The sequence below is a fragment of the Rana temporaria genome, chromosome 4, assembly GCF_905171775.1.
Source record: "Rana temporaria chromosome 4, aRanTem1.1, whole genome shotgun sequence".
Classification (NCBI taxonomy): Eukaryota; Metazoa; Chordata; class Amphibia; order Anura; family Ranidae; genus Rana; species Rana temporaria.
Genome location: NC_053492.1, coordinates 338,229,214 through 338,248,930, shown reverse-complemented (window position 1 = coordinate 338,248,930; position 19,717 = coordinate 338,229,214). Strand labels below are relative to the sequence as shown.

Genomic DNA, 19,717 nt, shown 5'->3' with positions numbered 1-19,717 from the left:
CACTCCCACCCCCATTTTGGACATGACCTCCCCCATGCTCCATTGTATACACAGAGCTGAAGAAAACATTTAATAAATTTGCCTTCTCTTTGTCCCCAGTCACCCACTCTAGATTATTTTGTAAGGGGCCTACATGCTCAGACTTCACCTTTTTACTATTAATATATTTAAAGAATTTTTTGGGGTTTGTCCTACTATCTTTTGCAATCTGTCGTTCGTTTTGAATTTTTGCATCCTTGATTTCCTTTTTGCATATCCTGTTATATTCTTTGTAACATTTAAACAACACTAGTGTTCCTTCATTTTTATATTTTTTAAAAGCTACTTTCTTATTGTTTATAGCTTTTTTAACTTTGACCGTGAGCCACATAGGTTTTATTTTTAGCCTTTTAAACTTATTGCCCATGGGAACATACTTTGCAGTGAGGTTCCACACAGTCTTTTTGAAGAATTCCCATTTCTGTTCATCTGTGCCAATAGTCCCTCCCAGTCCAAGTCCTGGAGAGCAGCCCTCATCCTTGGAAAATTTGCTCTCTTAAAATTTAGTGTTTTAATATTTCCTGTATGTATTTCTTGCTTATAGTTAACATTAAATGAAATCATGTTATGATCACTGCTACCCAGGTGTTCCTTTATCTGAACATTAGTAATAAGCTCTGCATGGTTTGAGATTATCAGGTCCAACAGGGCATCATTCCTAGTTGGGGCCTCAATAAACTGCACCATAAAATTGTCCTGCAATAGGTTTTTAAATTTTTGTCCTTTAACTGTCCCAGAAGTGCCATTAATCCAGTCAATTTCAATAATGAGCACAGCAGGGTTACAGCCACAGGAAGTCAGCACAGCACAGTGATGGTGGAAACCCCTCATAATGAGCACAGCAAAAGTACAGACCTAGGAAGTCAGCACAGCACAGGGATGATGGGAACCCCTCATGAGCACAGCACAGGGATGGTGAGAACCCCTCATAATGAGCACAGCAGAAGTACAAACCCAGGAAGTCAGCACAGCACATGGATGGTGGGAACCCTTCATAATGAGCACAGCACAGGGATGGTGGGAACCCCTCATAATGAGCACAGCAGAAGTACAAACCCAGGAAGTACATCCCTGTGCTGTGCTGACTTCCTGGGGCTGTATGGATGGTGGAAACCCCTCATAATGAGCACAGCAGGGTTACAGCCACAGGAAGTCAGCACAGCACAGGGATGGTGGGAACCCCTCATAATGAGCACAGCAGAAGTACAAACCCAGGAAGTCAGCACAGCACAGGGATGGTGGGAACTCCTCATAATGAGCACAGTACAGGGATGATGGAAACCCCTCATAATGAGCACAGCACAGGGATGGTGGGAACCCCTCATAATGAGCACAGCACAGGGATGGTGGGAACCCCTCATAATGAGCACAGCAGGGGTACAGACCCAGGAACTCAGCACAGCACAGGGATGGTGAGAACCCCTCATAATGAGCATAGCAGAAGTACAAACCCAGGAAGTAAGCACAGCACAGGGATGGTGGGAACCCCTCATAATGAGCACAGCACAGGGATGGTGGGTACCCTTCATAATGAGCACATCACAGGGATGGTGGGAACCCCTCATAATGAGCACAGCAGAAGTACAAACCCAGGAAGTCAGCACAGCACATGGATGGTGGGAACCCCTCATAATGAGCACAGCACAGGGATGGTGGGAACCCCTCATAATGAGCACAGCACAGGGATGGTGGGAGCCCCTCATAATGAGCACAGCATAAGAACAAACCCAGGGATTCAGCACAGCACAGGGATGGTGGGAACCCCTCATAATGAGCACAGCAGAAGTACAGCCTCAGGAAGTCAGCACACCGCATCGGCCCCGGCACAGCACACCGCATCGGTCCCGGCACAGCACACCGCATCGGCCCAGGCACAGCACACCGCATCGGCCCAGGCACAGCACACCGCATCGGCCCAGGCACAGCACACTGCATCGGCCCAGGCACAGCACACCGCATCGGCCCAGGCACAGCCCATCGCATTGAATGGCAGGTGGTACTGGTTGGCACTGATTGGCACTGGCTGGTGTCACTGGTTGGCACTAGCAGGTGGCACTGGTTGGCACTGGCAGATATCTGCACTGGCAGATGACTGCGTTTGCTGGGCACTGTGGCTGCGTTTGCTGGGCACAGTGAAGCAGCGTTTGGCACAGTGTTTGCGTTTGACGGGCACAGTGTTTGCGTTTGACGGGCACAGCGAAGCAGCGTTTGGCACAGTGGCTGCGTTTGATGGCACAGTGGCTGCATGTGACAGGCACAATAGATGTGTTTGATGGTACTTAAGCCCTGGACCAAAATGCTGCCTAAAGACCCAAGGGGTTTTTACAGTTTCGGGACTGCGTCGCTTTAACAGACAATTGCGTGGTCGTGCGACGTGGCTCCCAAACAAAATTGGCGTCTTTTTTTCCCCACAAATAGAGCTTTCTTTTGGTGGTATTTGATCACCTCTGCGGTTTTTATTTTTTGCGCTATAAACAAAAATAGAGCGACAATTTTGAAAAAAATGCAATATTTTTTACTTTTTGCTATAATAAATATCCCCCAAAAACATATATAACATTTTTTTCCCCTCAGTTTAGGCCGATACGTATTCTTCTACCTATTTTTGGTAAAAAAAATCGCAATAATCGTTTATCAAAATGTATAGTGTTTACAAAATAGGGGATAGTTTTTTTGCATTTTTTTTTTTTTTTTACTACTAATGGCGGCGATCAGCGATTTTTTTCGTGACTGCGACATTATGGCGGACACTTCGGACAATTTTGACACATTTTTGGGACAATTGTCATTTTCACAGCAAAAAATGCATTTAAATTGCATTCTTTATTGTGAAAATGACAGTTGCAGTTTGGGAGTTAAACACAGGGGGCGCTGTAGGAGTTAGGGATCACTGTGTATGTGTTTACTAGTGTAGGGGGGTGTGGCTGTAGGAATGACGTCATCGATCGTGTCTTCCCTATAAATGAGATGACGCGATCGATGCGCCGACACAGTGAAGCACGGGGAAGCCGTGTTTACACACGGCTCTCCAAGTTCTTCAGGTCCGGGGAGCGATCGCGACTATAAACGAATAGCCGCGCCGTCGTCCCGGATCGCTCCTGAAGCCACGGGGACCGCCGCATGTACCGGGGGGGTCCCGATCGGACCCCCGACCCACGTCAAGCAGGGCACGTATATATACGTTGATGTGCCTGCCTGTGCCATTCTGCTGACGTATATGTACATGAGGCGGTCCTTAAGTGGTTAATATACCGCAGACGTGATCAAATACCACAAAAAGAAAGCTCTATTTGTGGGAAAAAAGGATGTAAATTTTGTTTGGGTACAGCGTTGCAATTGTCAGTTAAAGCGACGCAGTGCAGAATCGCAAAAAAGGGCTTGGCCAGGAAGGGGATAAATCCTTCCAGGGCTGAAGTGGTTAAACCCTTCCCAGCCAGTGACATTAGTACAGTGACAGACATATTTTTAGCACAGATCACTGTATTAGTGTCACTGGTTCCGGCAAAGTGTCTGACACAACGTTACAGTCCTACTATAAGTCACTAATCGCCGCCATTACTAGTATAAAAAAATAAAATAAAATTCCATAAATATATCCCATAGTTTGTAGACGCTATAACGTTTGTGTAAACCAGTAGTCTCCAAACTGCGGCCCTGGGGCACGCTTTTAACTGGCCCTTGGGGCACTATTCCTTCAACTGATACAAGACACAATTGTGTCAGCTGATACCAAAAATGGGCACCATTTCTTCCACTTACACCAACAATGAGGGATCATTTCTCCCACTGACACCAATAAGGTGGCATTTTTCCTCCCTATGATACCATCGATGGGGCATTATTACCCCCCTAATACCAAATGTTTTGATGTTTACTTTCACTGGCCACAGTCCTCCTAAAGTCTGAAGGACAACAAACCGGCCCTTTTGTTCGAATGCTTGGAGACCCCTGGTGTAAACCAATTAATATACGCTTGTTGGGATTTTTTTTTATTTTTACCAAAAACATGTAGCATACATATTGGACTAAATTTATGAAGAAATATTTTTTTTTCAATTTTTTTTATAGCACAATAAAAATGAACAACGTAGTGGTGATCAAATACCACCAAGGAAAGCTCTATTTGTAGGAAAAAAAAATGACAAATTGTATTTGGGAATAGAGTTACATAACCACCCAATTGTCAGTTTAACCACTTAAGACCCGGACCAATTTGCTGGTTAAGGACCTTGCCTCTTTTTGCGATTCGGCACTGCGTCGCTTTAACTGCCAATTGCGCGGTCCTGCGACGTGGCTCCCAAACAAAATTGGCATCCTTTTTTTTCACACAAATAGAGCTTTCTTTTGGTGGTATTTGTTCACCTCTGCGGTTTTTATTTTTTGCACTATAAACAAAAATAGAGTGACAATTTTGAAAAAAATTCAATATTTTTTAACTTTTTGCTATAATAAATATCCCCAAAAAAGATATTAAAAAAATGTATTTTCCTCAGTCTAGGCCGATACGTATTCTTCTACCTATTTTTGGTAAAAAAAAATCGCAATAAGCGTTTAACGATTGGTTTGCGCAAAATTTATAGCGTTTACAAAATAGGGGATAGTTTTATGGCATTTTTATTAATATTTTTTTTTTTTACTACTAATGGCGGCGATCAGTGAATTTTTTCATGACTGTGATATTATGGCAGACACATCGGACAATTTTGACACATTTTTGGGACCATTGTCATTTTCACAGCAAAAAGTGCTAAAAAATGCATTGATTACTGTGAAAATGACAATTGCAGTTTAGGAGTTAACCACTAGGGGGCGCTGTAGGGTTAAGTGTGACCTCATATGTGTTTCTAACTGTATGGGGCGGTGCTGGACGTGTGACGCCATTGATCGTCTTTCCCTATATCAGGGAACAGACGATCAATAAAACTGCCACTGTGAAGAACGGGAAGGTGTGTTTACACACACCTCTCCCCGTTCTTCAGCTCCTGTGACCGATCGCGGGACACCGGCGGCAATCGGGTCCGCAGGTCCCGCAGAGCTTTGGACCGGGTCGCGTGTACGCGCCGGCGGCGCACGTGACCCATGGCTGGGCTCTTAAAGACGAGGTACATGTACGTGCCTGTGCCTAGCTGTGCCATTCTGCCGACGTATATGTGCAGGAGGCGGTCCTTAAGTGGTTAAGTAACACGGTGCAAGTATCGCAAAAAGTCGCCTGGTCATGAAGGGGGGGTAAATCTTCGAGAGGTCAAGTGGTTAAATGTATTTGTTGTTTAAAAGAAAAAAGAAGAGCTGAGGTACATGACATCATGCACTGTGTTGGATAATTCCCTTTTCTGTAAAGGGGCCGGAGTCCTCTTAAAACCACTTCAGCCCCGGAAGGATTTACCCCTTTTAAGGACCAGGCCATTTTTTGAGATACGGCACTGCGTTGCTTTAACTGGTTCCTGACCAGCGGCTGCAGTTTTACTAAGGCAGAACGGCACGGGTGGGCGCCTGCAATCGCTCGTGACAGAGCAAGAAGCGGAATCTGTGGGTGTAAACACACAGATCCCAGTTCTCTCAGGGGAGAGGAGACAGATTGTGTGTTCATTACTAAGTATGAACACCGATCTCTCTCTCCTCCTAGTCAGTCAGTCCCCTCCTCCCAGTCAGAACACACCTAGGGAACACAGTTAACCCCTAGTGTTAACCCCTTCCCGTCAGTGACATTTATACAGTAATCAGTGCATTTTTATAGCACCGATCGCTGTAAAATTGTCACTGGTCCCAAAAAAGTGCCAAAAGTGTCCCATTTGCCTGCTGATAAAAAATGATCACCGCCATTACTAGTAAAAAAAAGAAAAATCATAAATCTATCCCCTATTTTGTAGACAATATAACTTTTGCGCAAACCAATCAATATACCCTTATTGCAATTTTTTATACCAAAAATATGTGGAAAAATACATATCGGCTTAAACTGAGGAAAACATTTTTTTTTTAAATTGGGATATTTATTATAGCAAAAAGTAAAAGATATTGTGTTTTTTTTCAAAATTGGCGCTCTTCTTTTGTTTATAGCGTAAAAAATAAAAATCGCAGAGGTGATCAAATACCACCAAAAGAAAGCTCTATTTGTCGGAAAAAATACAATTTTGTTTGGGTTGTCTGCGCTCCCCAGACCAGGGAGCGCAGACAACGTACAAGTCAGTGTTTCGTGCAGTCGGGCGGCCCTGCCGCAGTATATATGCAGTGGGCGGTCCGGAACTGGTAAATTATATATATATATTCCCTTTGGAATCCATACGTATGGAATGTATTTATGAGTATTGATCATATTGTTTACTTTTCCTTACCATTTGCGGAAATGGTGACTGTACAGTGTTATTGACGTAAAATCATTGTTGTTTCATGAGGATGTTTGGATGATACTTACATGTACTTTAGGCGTGGGTGGAAGGCCATTACTTATTGGCTTCTGAAACAGAAAAGAAAAAAACTTGGTATGTATACTTAAGAAATATGAAACCTGTTTTCATAACACTTTAAAACTTTAAAGAGTTGGGTAAAATGTGTAAAGGTCCATTTGAATGTCTGCTTTTCATCTCAACTGTGCAGATGTACAGTATCTCACATAAGTTTCAGGGTCCTGGCAATCTTCTTATAGCTTAGGCCATCTTTATGTAGAGCAACAATTCTTTTTTTCAGGTCTTCAGAGAGTTCTTTGCCATGAGGTGCCATGTTGAACTTCCAGTGTCCAGTATGAGAGAGTGGAAGTGATAACACCAAATTTAACACACCTGCTCCCCCATTCACACATGAGACCTTGTAACACTAAAGAGTCACAAGACACTGGGGAGGGAAAATGGCTAATTAGGCTAAATTTGGACATTTTCACTTAGTTGTGTACCGTACTCACTTTTGTTGCCAGCGGTTTAGACATTAATGGCTGTGTGTTGTTAGTTTTAAGGGGACAGCAAATGTACACTGTTATACAAGCTGTACACTCACTACTTTACATTGTAGCAACATGTAATTTCTTCAGTGTTGTCACATAAAGAGATATATAAAAAAAAAAATACAAAAATGTGAGGGGTATACTCACTTTTGTGAGATACTGTATATTTACATAGAAACAAGTGTAGTAGAGCTTAACCTCTTTAACACTGTCTTCCAGTGGCCCTTTACATGGGTGTTAATGCCTGGGAGGTTGTGTGGCTTCTACAGTGCCTTGAAAAATAATTCACACCTCTTGAAATGTTCCACATTTTGTCATATTACAAGCAAAAACATAAATGTATTTTATTGGGATGTGATAAACCAACACAAAGTGGCACACGATTGCGAAGTAAAAGGTAAATGATAAATGGTTTTCAAGATTTTTTACAAATAGTCAATACTTTGTAGAACCACCTTTCACAGCAATTACAGCTGCAAGTCTTTTAGGCTATGTCTCTACCAGCTTTTCACATTTAGAGAGTGAAATGTTTGCTCATTCTTCTTTGCAAAATAGCTCAAGCTTTGTCAGATTGGATGGAGGGCATCTGTGAACAGCAATTTTTAAGTCTTACCACAGATTCTCAATTGGATTTAGGTCTGGACTTTGACTGGGCCATTCTAACACATAAATATGCTTTGATCTAAACCAGTGGTTCTCAACCTTTCTAGTGTCGTGACCCCTTGATAACATTTCACAAATTGTGGGGACCCCTAACAGTAAAATTATTTTCGTAGCATGGAACCCGTACTACAGTGGTGTCTCGCAGCAGTGACACACATGCTAAAATCAGGAGATAGGGTCTCCTCCAGCCCCTCCCACCTCACAATCCTCACCAGTCAGCGGATCTCTAGTCAACTGTCCCCAGCCATGCCCTGAACTGAATGGGCGGCTGCGAAGGGGCTGAGTGGGTGGCAGCGGGCTCTAGGAACAGCCCAACTGGGTGGCCGAGCAAAGGCAGGGAGAGCGGTGTGGGCTTCAGAAACAGGCCAGGATTTGGTGACCCCTGGCAAATCAACATTCGACCCCCAAGGGGGTCCCGACCCCCAGGTTGAGAACCACTGATCTAAACCATTCCATTATAGCTCTGGCTGTATGTTTAGGGTCGTTGTCCTACTGGAAAATGAACCTTCGCCCCAGTCTCAAGTCTTGCAGACTGCCAGTTTTTTTTCTAAGATTGCACTGTATTTGGCTCCACCTAGCTCCCCATCAACTCTGACCAGCTTCCCTGTCCCTTTTGAAGAAAAGCATCCCCACAACATAATGCTGCCACCACGTTTCACAGTGGGGATTGTGAGTTCAGGGTGATGGGCAGTGTTAGTTTTCCGCGACACATAGCATTTTGTTTTAAGGCCAAAACGTTCAATTTTGATCCCATCTGCCTAGAGCACCTTGTTCATGGCTTTTTGCAAACTGCAAACGGGACTTCTTATGGCTTTTTTTCAACAATGGCTTTCTTCTTGCCACTCTTCAATAAAGACCAGATTTGTGGGGTGCACAACAAATAGTTTATCCCTTGGACAGATTCTCCCACCTGAGCTGTGGATCTCTGCAGCTCATTCAGAGTTATCATAGGCCTTCTGACTGCTTCTCTGATTAATGCCCTCCTTGCCTGACCTGTCAGTTTAGGTAGATGGCCATGTCTTGGTAGGTTTGGAATTGTGCCATACTCTTTCCATATTCGGGTGATGATGGATTGAACAGTGCTCCTTGAGATGTTCAAAGCCTGGGATATTTTTTTTTATAACCTAACATGCTTTAAATATCTCCACAAATATATCCCCAAACTGTCTGGTATGTGCCTTGGGATTCATGATGCTGCTGTTCACTAAGGTTCTATAACCAACCATCTCAGGGCTTCACATAACAGCTGTATTTATACTGAGATTTAATTACACACAGGTGAACTCTATTTACTAATTAGGTGACTCCTGAAGGCAATTGGTTCCACTAGATTTTAGTTAGGGGTATTAGAGAAAAGGGAGCTGAATAGAAACATGCCACACTTTTCAGATATTTCTTTGTAAAAAAAAATTGAAAACCATTTATCATTTTCCTTCCACTTCACAATTATGTGCCACTTTGTGTTGGTTCCGATCAGAACCCATGACCAAGAGCTGTCAGTGACAACTTAGTGTGAATACTCTGAATACACAACCTTTGGCCACAGTGGGTGCATATATGCAGCAGGTAGGCATTAAAGCCCACTTTTCTTTCTGGACTATATACAGTGGGGAAAATAATTATTAGATCCCCTGCAGATTTTGTAAGTTTGCCCACTTACAAGGAAATGAAGAGTCTATCATTTTTTATCATAGGTGTATTTTAAATGAGAGTCAAAATATTAACCAAAAATCCAGAAAAAACACATGATAAAAATGTTAAAAAATTTAGGTGCAGTGAGTAAAATAAGTATTTGATCCTCAAGAAAAACATGACCTAGTACTTGGTGGAGAAACCCTTGTTGATAAGCACAGAGGTAAGACGTTTCTTGTAGTTAGTGACCAGGTTCGCACATATCTCAGAAGGGATTTTGTTCCACTGTTCTTTACAAATCTTGTCTAAATCCTTAAGGTTTCTTGGCTGTTGCTTGGCAACTTAAAGTTTCAGCTCCCTCCATAAATTTTCTGCTAGGCAACTCCATGACCTTAATGTGCTTCTTCTTGACCCATGCCTTTGTTGCCTTAGCGGTATGTTTTGGGTCATTGTCATGCTGAAAGACCCATCCATGACCCATCTTCAGTGTTCTGGCTGAGGTAAGAAGGTTCTCATTCAAGATTTTACAATACATGTCCATTGGCCCCATCAATGCGGCAAAGTTGGTCTGTACCTTTATCAGAGAAACAGCCCCAAAGCATAATGTTTCCACCTTCGTGCTTGACTACAGGGATGGTGTTCTTAGGGTCATAGTCAGCATTTTTCTTCCTCCAAACATGGAGAGTCCCCCTCTTCAAGAAGGCACATGTACAGTCATGCCAATGAACATATACATGTTTCAGAGGATTGTCAGAAAGTTCTGTGGTCAGATAATACCAACATTGAGCTCTTTGGATTTACTCGACTTCCTGTGTTTGGAGAAAGAAAAATGCTGATAATGACCCTAAGAACACCATCCCTACAGTCAAGCACGGAGGTGGAAACATGCTGCTTTGGGGCGTTTCTTTGCTAAAGGGACAGTCCGACTTTGTCGCATTGAGGGGTCAAAGGATAGGGCCATGTATTGTAAAACCTTCTTCCCTCTGCCAGAACACTGAAGATAAGTCGCAGATGGGTCTTCCAGAATGGCAATGACCCAAAACATACTATCAAGGCAACAAAGGAGTGGCTCAAGGCAACAAAGGAGAATGAGCAGATAGAGGGAGCTGAAACTTCAAGTTGTCAAGAGACAGCCAAGAAACCCTAATTTTTTTCGAACATTCTCTATTTTTTCACAAAGTTTTAAACAATGTCGTTTTTCGGGTTGTAAAAAATGATCGTGTGTGGGCTTTAACGCCGTGAAAAACCCGCGCATGCTCAGAAGCAAGTTATGAGATGGGAGCGCTCGATCTGGTAAAACTACCGTTCGTAATGAAGTAAGCACATTCATCACGCTGTAACAGACAGAAAAGTGCGAATTGTCTTTTACTAACACAAAATCAGCTAAAGCAGCCCAAAGGGTGGCGTCATCCAAATGGAACTTCCCCTTTATAGTGCCGTCGTACATGTTGTACATCACCGCGCTTTGCTAGAGCATTTTTTTTTTAACGCTCATGTGTAGGCAAGGCCGTTTTAATGATAAAGTTGAAAAAAACTTAGTTTTTTCGAGGGCCTGAAAAACGTTGTTTTTTACAACCCGAAAAATGATCGTGTGTACGTGGCATAAGGATTCAGAAGATCTGTAAAGAAGAGTGGACCAAAATCCCTCCTGAGATGTGTGCAAACCTGGTCACCAACTACAAGAAACGTCAAATCTCTGTGCTTCCCAACAAGGGTTTCTCCACCAAGTACTAAGTCATGTTTTGCTTGGGGATCAAATACTTATTTTACTCACTGAACTTAATAAATAGCATTTGTTTTATGTGCTCTTTTTTTGGATTTTGATTGATATTCTGTCTCTATCACTTAAAATACACCTATGATAAAAATCATAGACCCTTCATTTCTTTGTAAGTGGGCAAACTTACAAAATCTGCAGGGGTTAAATAATTATTTTCCCCATTGTATGCATTACACCGTCAGCAAGAGGTTAATAACCACAGTGGTCCAGGGAGATACTGACAGCTCTGGCTTCAGGAGTTAGTAAATAGTATATGAGCCCATATACTAGATTTCATTCTGCTAATAGAAATTAATTTTGGAGAATGTTGCCTTTATTAAAAGTGCAATATATCCCTCAATGCTTATGCAAATACAGTGTCTTGCAAAAATATTCACCCCCTTTGGCTTTTATCGTGTTTTGTTGCCTTACAGCCTGGAATTAACATGGATTGTTTGAGGATTTGTATAATTTAATTCACAGAACATGCCCACAACTTTGAAGATGTGTTTTTTTTTTATTGTGAAGCAAACAAATAGGACAAAATACCAGAAAAAGTCAATGTGCATAACTATTCACCCCCCTAAAGTTAATACTTTGTAGAGCTACCTTTTTGCGGCTATCACAGCTCCAAGTCGCTTTGGATAAGTCTCTATGAGCTCGCCACATCTTAGCACTGGGATTTTTGCCCATTGCTCCTTGCACAACTGCTCCAGCTCCTTCAAGTTGGATGGTTTGTGCTTGTGAACAGCAATCTTTAAGTCTGACCACAGATTTTCTATTGGATAGAGGTCTGGGTTTTGACTAGGCCATTCCAACACATTTACATGTTTCCACTTTAAACCACTCAAGTGTTGCTTTAGCAGTGTGCTTGAGGTCATTGTCCTGGTACAGGTTTTGCTCAAGAATATCCCTGTATTTAGCACCACCCAGCTTTTCATCAACTCTGACCAGTTTCCCAGTCCCGACTGCTGAAAAACATCCCCACAGCATGATGCTGCCACCACCATGTTCCACTGTGGGGATGGTGTTCTTTGGGTGATGTGATGTGTTGGGTTTGCGCCAGACATAGCGTTTTCTTTGATGGCCAAAAAGTTCAATTTTAACCTTATCAGACCAAAGCACATTCCTCCATACATTTTGGGAGTCTCCCACATGCCTTTTCGCAAACTCAAAACATACCATTTTGTTTTTTGCTGAAAGTACCGTATTTATCGGCATATACCACGCACTTTTTTGCCCTGAAAATCAGGGCAAAATCGTGGGTGCGCGGTATGCGCCGATACCCGCTTTCCCACGCCGAGTTTGAATACTGCGCCGACATATACAGAGCGCAGTACACTCGTGTATTGTCGGGCAGTCTCGGCTCCTCCCGCGCTGACGTCCTGGACGTACAGGACGTCAGCGCGAGAGTAGCCGAGCATTGCCGACAATACACGAGTGTACTGCGCTCTGTATATGTCGGCGCAGTATTCAAACTCGGCGCGGGAAACGAGCGGGGAGGACGCCGGACACGACGAAGAGGACACCTGAAGCCGCAGACGGACGCCGGACACGACGAGGCCGCCGCGCAAGACACCAAAACTAAGTACAAAAAAACTTTTTTCCACAGGAATTCGGGGGAACTTTAGGGGTGCGCGCTATACGCGGGAGCGCGCTATACCCCGATAAATACGGTAATGGCTTTCTTCTGGCCACTCTGCCATAAAGCCCAACTCTATGGAGCGTATGACTTATTGTCGTCCTATGTACTCCAGTCTCTGCTGTGGAACTCTGCAGCTCCTCCAGGGTTACATTAGGTCTCTGCGCTGCCTCTCTGATTAATGCCCTCCTTGCCCGGTCCGTGAGTTTTAGTGTGCGGCCATCTCTTGGCAGGTTTGCTGTTGTGCCATGTTCTTTCCATTTGGTTATGATAGATTTGATGGTGCTCCTAGGGATCATTAAAGATTTGGATATTTTTTTATAACTTAACGCTGACTTGTACTCCTCAACAATATTGTCCCTTACTTGTTTGGAGAGTTACTTGGTCTTCATGGCAGTGTTTGGTTAGTGGTGCCCCTTGCTTAGGTGTTGCAGCCTCTGGGGCCTTTTAAAAAGGTGTGTATATCTAATGACAGATCATGTGACACTTAGGCCCCGTACACACGAGAGGATTATCCGCTGGAAACGGTCCTCCGGACCGTTCCAACGGATAAATCCTCTGGCGGATTTTGATCTGATGGTTGTACTAACCATCAGATCGAAATCCGCGTGGAATCCATCCGCGGTGACGTGTCGCGCCGTCGCCGCGATGATGACGCGTCGACGTGCGCGATGCTGGAAGATAAAGACTTCCACGCATGCGTCGAATCATTATGACGCATGCGAGGGAGAGGAGCGGACGGATTGATCCGGTGAGTCTGTACAGACCACCGGATCAATCCGCTGGACAGGATTCCAGCGGATAGATTTCTTAGCATGCTAAGAAATTTTTATCCGCTGGAAATCCGTCGGCTGGAATTTTTTCCGCCGATAAATGTCCGCTCGGACGTACACACCACCGGATCTATCCGCTGGAACTGATCTGTGGATAAATCCCAGCGGATAGATCCGGTCGTGTGTACGAGGCCTTAGATTGCACACAGGTGGACATCATTTCACTAATTATGTGACTTCTGAAGGTAATTGGTTGCACCAGAGCTTTTTATGGGCCTCATAACAAAGAGGGTGAATACATACGCACATACCAATTATAAGTTTGTTTATTTCTGAAAAACAGTTTTATGTACCGTATATATTACTATATTACTTCACCAACTTAGACTATTGTGTTCTGATCCATCACATATAATTCAGATTAATAAAACATTGAACTAAAAGCTGTAATGTAACAAAAAAGGTAAAAAGCCAAGGGAGGCCAATACTTTTGCAAGGCACTGTAAAATCCTGTAATCTTATAGATTGAATTTACATGATTAAGTCAGTTATAGCCTAATAATTTGCAGTAATTTTCCTCAAAAATACAACTATCTTCTACTCTAAAAGCAGATGCAAATCGCAAACATTTCTGGAGTGCAGGTGTTGGAACTTCTCGAATATTTTACAAGACTAGACGTTTACAAAACACCAAGAGCCCATTCATACTACCCCGACATCTGTCGCACACTAAACTGCAGCGGTTTATTGTGTGGCAGCAATCCGCTTCGGCTACCCAAATGTGTGCATTTCAGCGCATTGCACGCTTCCCTTTTTTGGGCTCAACTTTATTTGAAGTGTACAAAATGACACTTTATTCATGTCACTGCACAGAAGCAGTATTACATGAGCCCATGCACATTGGTCTATTTTGTTTTACAGCATTTAGCGGAGTAATCCAAAACTATAAAAAAATCATTCAAGGTCCTACGTATAGACTACATTTCAAGCTGTATGTATGTAAACATTTGTGTCAATGTTCATATGCATAAACAGACCCTCTACTGACCACTGCTCAGGACTGACAAGTAAATATCAACAGTGTGTAACCAGTTGATTGCACAATAATAATTTTTACATCTCTCCCTCAATGAGTCATTTATGCGGTGATGGTTGCCAGCAAGATCCTGCATAAACAGTATACATCCAATGTGCATGAGCAATAACTTTGAACATCCTGGGCCAGATTCAGGTAGATCCGCGCAATATTTGCGTGGGCAAAGGGCAACGATTTTTGCTCTGCGCCCACGCAAATATTTTGATATGCCCGCGATTCACGGAGCAGTAGCTCCGTAAATTGCGCGGGCGCTATGCTAAATAGCCCGGCGTAAGGGCGCCTAATGTAAATGATCCCGCCGGGGGCGGGAATCATTTAAATTAGGCGCGCTCCCACGCCGAGCGAACAGCGCATGCTCCGTCGGGAAACTTTCCCGACGTGCATTGCGGCAAATGACGTCGCAAGGACGTCATTTGCTTCTAAGTGAACGTGAATGGCGTCCAGCGCCATTCACGAATCACTTACGTAAACGACGTGAAATTTAAATTTCACGAGCGGGAAGGGCGGCTATACTTTAGCATTGGCTGCCCCTGCTATAGCAGGAGCAACCTTGCGCTAAAGTCGCCGTACGGAAACTCCGTACCTTGCGTGCGCAGGGCCCGCGCAACTTTTGTGAATCGGTGGTAGTATGCAATTTGCATACTATACGCCGATCACAATGGCCGCGCCCCCTAGCGGCCAACGCAAGAATTCAGCCTGAGATATGAAGGCATAAGGAGGCTTATGTCTGTCATATCCTAGGCTGCAGTCCGCGTAGCGATGTTCCTGAATCAGGGGCATTCGCTACGCGGGAGCAAAACAGCTATTGCGCAATAGCTTCTTGAATCTGGCCCCCTAAGTTTATCTAAATCCTGGATAACTACATCCTTAAAATCTGAAATACGGGAATTGCTTCCCTGTGGATTAAACAACGATGCAATCATAAGGTTAGTGTGTTTATATAGAGAGGTATGCCGTACATTATGTGCAATCAGATTTTGCATAAAATGTTTTTTAATGCTAAGTTGACATGTAAACCAATTAATATCAAAGGTCTGAAATGTATTTAATGTAGCCTTATGCCGTGTACACACGGTCGGAATTTCTGACAAGAAAAGTTTAATGTGAGCTTTTGGTTGGATATTCCGATCGTGTGTAGGCCCCATCGGACCTTTTCTGTCAGAATTTCCGACAAGGAAAAATTTGAGAGCTGGTTCTCAAATTTTCCAACGGGAAAAGTTCTTGTTGAAAATTCTGATCATCTGTATGCAATTCCGACGCACAAAAAAACATGCATGCTCTGAATAAATTTGACGCATGCTCGGAATCACTACCTCACTATGGGAGTCCCCTCTCTCTCTCTCTTATAACCCACATCATCCATCTGGTTTTGAGGAGCATCAGTCCCAATTAAGGAAGGATCCATCAGATCAAGAGAGGAAACATCAGGGACCACCCATAGAAGGCTGCGAGTGACCTGTACATCAATGCCCATTTAGGAGGGCTGAGAGGTAAGAGTCCCGGGAGCTCAGCCAGGGATCTGGTTTATCTTCTATCGCACGGCCGTGCACTCACACCATAGAGCTGGTGCTCACCTTCATCCAGTGCATTCAGAATATCTGCCCTGACAGCTGATTTGTGTTTACTATTGGGATTGAACTTCCATTCCGGTTTTTTTGCACAATATTCTTTATATATTTTTGCACATTCGCCTTATGAGTATTATATATTTTGGACTCACTATTCACTATTTGAGTATATATATATTTATATTTGGACTCACTATTCTCCTTGCATTTAATACTATATGCTGATTATTTGTCAGCTCTTACATTTATCTTGCTTATGTGATATCACTATTCTATTAGTGTGATATGTTGCGCAGAATCACCATTTATTTAGATACAAGCCTTTGTCTGAGGACGATAATGATGACATTGGGAGTAGGTATATGGGTTAGTATCCCTACCAATTCTCAAATGGCAATCCACGTAATGGACATCAGGGCCAATTTTCTCGGCAGAGGAACAATTCCCCCCTCTTATAGAAATAACACTTTTAAAAACGTAGGATGTGATGATAGAACTGATTAAAGGAATAATGGCAATAATAGGGCCAGAAACTTGCATTATACTTATACCCGTACCTACACTCCTCCCCATACCTATTCAGTAAATAATACAAACAACAGTAATTTTTTAGGATGGAGAGGAAACAGAAAAAGGAGCACAGACAGAAGAGATGAAAGAGAGGAGGAAGAAGGTACAACAGGCCCAAAAGGAGGAGGATAAGGGATTAGTTGATGGAGTTTTTAATCTGAGCTCCACCAGACTGGAGTTTGCACCCAAGGCTAAATTAAATACATTTCAGACCTTTATTGATATTAACAGGTTTACACGTCAACTAAGCATTCAAAAACATTTTATGCAAAATCCGATTTCACGTTATGTACAGCATAACTCTCTATATACAGTATTTCACAAAAGTGAGTACACCCCTCACATTTTTTAAATATTTATTTATATCTGAGGAAATTACACTTTGCTACAATGTAAAGTAGTGAGTGTACAGCTTGTATAACAGTGTAAATTAGCTGTCCCCTCAAAATAACGCAACACACAGCCATTAATGTCTAAACCACTGGCAACAAAAGTGAGTACACCCCTAAATGAAAATGCAAAATTGTGCCCAATTAGCCATTTTCCCTCCCTGGTGTAATGTGACTCGTTAGTGTTACAAGATATCAGGTGTGAATGGGGAGCAGGTGTGTTTAATATATTGCTCTCACTCTCTTATACTGGACACTGGAAGTTCAACACCTCATGGCAAAGAACTCTCTGAGGATCTGAAAATAGAATGATTGCTCTACATAAAGATGGCCTTTGCTATAAAAAGATTGCCAAGACCATAAAACTGTGCTGCAGCATGGTGGCCAAGACCATACAGCGGTTTAACAGGACAGGTTCCACTCAGAACAGGCCTGACCACGATCAAAGAAGCCGAGTACACATGCTCAGTGTCATATCCAGAGGTTGTCTTTGGGAAATAGACGTATTAGTGCTGCCAGCATTGCTGCAGAGGATGAAGGGGTGGGGGGGGGGGGGGTTAGCCTGTCAGTGCTCAGACCATACGCTGCACCACTGCATCAAATTGGCCTGCATGGCTATCATTCCAGAAAGAAGCCTCTTCTAAAGATGCTGCACAAGAAAGCCTTCACCAAGGACTAAGGACATGGATTACTGGAACCATGTCCTGTGGTCTGATGAGACCAAGATAAACCTATTTGGTTCAGATGGTGTCAAGCGTGTGTGGCAGAAATCAGGTAAGGAATACAAAGGCAAGTGCGTCTTGCCTACAGTCAAGCATGCTGGTGAAAGTGTCATGGTCTGGAGCTGCCAGCACTGGGGAACTACAGTTCATTGAGGGAACCATGAATGCCAACATGTACTGTGACACACTGAACAGAGCATTATAATCCTCCTCCCTTCGGATACTGGGCCCCAGAGCAGTATTCCAACATGATAACAACCTCAAAAACTCCTCCACGACAACCACTGTCTTGTTAAAGAAGCTGAGGGTAAAGGTGATGGACTGGCCAAGCATGTCTCCAGACCTAAACCCTATTGAGCATCTGTGGGGCATCCTCAAATAGAATGTGTAGGAGCACAAGGTCTCTAACATTCACCAGGTCTGTGATGTCATCATGGAGAAGTGGAAGAGGACTCCAGTGGCAACCTATAAAGCTCTGATAAACTCCATGCTGGAAAATAATGGTGGCCACACAAAATATTGGCCAAATTTCAACATTTTCACTTAGGGGTGCTGATGTTAGACAAATGTATAGCATTTTGGATGATAGGGAAACCCTATCTAGAGACACTACTCAATGTTTTTTGAAAGAACTTAGAACTTTGGTTAACAAAGGGGGTGAACTTGCGATACTTAAGGGAGACAAACAGTTTCTGGTCCCTACAGCACCTAGGATTCCCATCATGCACTGTCTTCCAAAGATTTATAAAGACTCGGTCCACCCTCCGGGGAGACCCATAATTAGTGGCATTGGATCTTTGACAGCTAGAATTGGGGAATATATTGACTAATTTCTTCAGCCCCTTGTACTCCCCGCTTACCTTCGAGACACTACGCATGTACTCAATGAACTAAGTAATTTTGAGTTTAAGGAAGGTATGATTCTTGGGACCGCTGACATTTCTTCCTTATACATCAATATTGCGGATGTGGATGGAATGTCAGCTGTCAATTATTACTTACAACAAGATCAGGATATGCCAGTCTTGCAAAGGGATTTTTTACTTGATTTATTGCATTATGCTATGACACATAAATTTGTGTTGGTTCGACAGAAAATGTTATTTGCAACAGAAAGGCATAGCAATGGGGTCTAAGTTTGCCCCCAGTCTAGCCAACCTTTTCATGTTGAATTGGGAATGTGAAACAATCTATAGTCAACAATGAGTCCATTTGGTTTTCTATAAACTATTCATTGATGACATGCTGTTCATTTGGGATAGAGATTTCAGCTCTTTGGAGTGTTTTATGGAAACATTAAATACCGAAATATAGTTATTCTTCTCCCTTAGCACTGAGCATATAAGTTTCTTGGACCAGTCATTAGTGGTCAGGGAAGGAGAGCTTTACACTAAAACATTGGATAGGAATAGTTACAGCCCCCTATCCAGTTGTCATCATCCCACCTGGCTACAAAATATACCGAAAGTGCAGTTTATAAAGATTAGGCGCAATTGTAGAATTTCATTAAAAAATTACTGCGCTCATTCAGAAAAAAGTAAAAGTGGCAACTAAAAAATGTTATACAGACAATGGACAAGACAAAGAAAAAGAAGCTGCGCTGGTGAAAATCAAATTAATACTAATTAATGACCTAGCTGATTGCTAACAAAATGAATAATACATAATAGGGGTCTTATAGACCTAAAGTGCTACATAACCACTAAAAAAGTGAATGGATATCAATCCATGTGCAATGTATATAAACCAGTCCTTAAATAATGACACTAGTGATATTGAGAACCACCATAAATGTCCAAATAAATAAAAAAGTATCCAAAGTGAAGATAATCCACAGCATCCAGAAATAAGTAGTTATAGAAAAGTGTTTCCACCTGAATAACAAATTGCCGCTTACCAAATAAACATAATCTCCTAATTATAGATCAGT

At 42.8% G+C, this 19,717-nt stretch overlaps 1 protein-coding gene across 2 annotated transcripts in view; it reads right to left on the bottom strand.

Annotated features, from left to right (window-relative positions):
• MAP4K3 (mitogen-activated protein kinase kinase kinase kinase 3) overlaps nt 1–19,717 on the bottom strand; it is an 831,592-nt gene that overhangs the window by 189,384 nt on the left and 622,491 nt on the right. For both annotated transcript variants that reach the window (XM_040350750.1, XM_040350751.1), the window contains one exon: nt 6,452–6,493. In XM_040350750.1, coding sequence (XP_040206684.1) covers nt 6,452–6,493 — 42 coding nt within the window. The remainder of the gene's footprint in view (nt 1–6,451; nt 6,494–19,717) is intronic.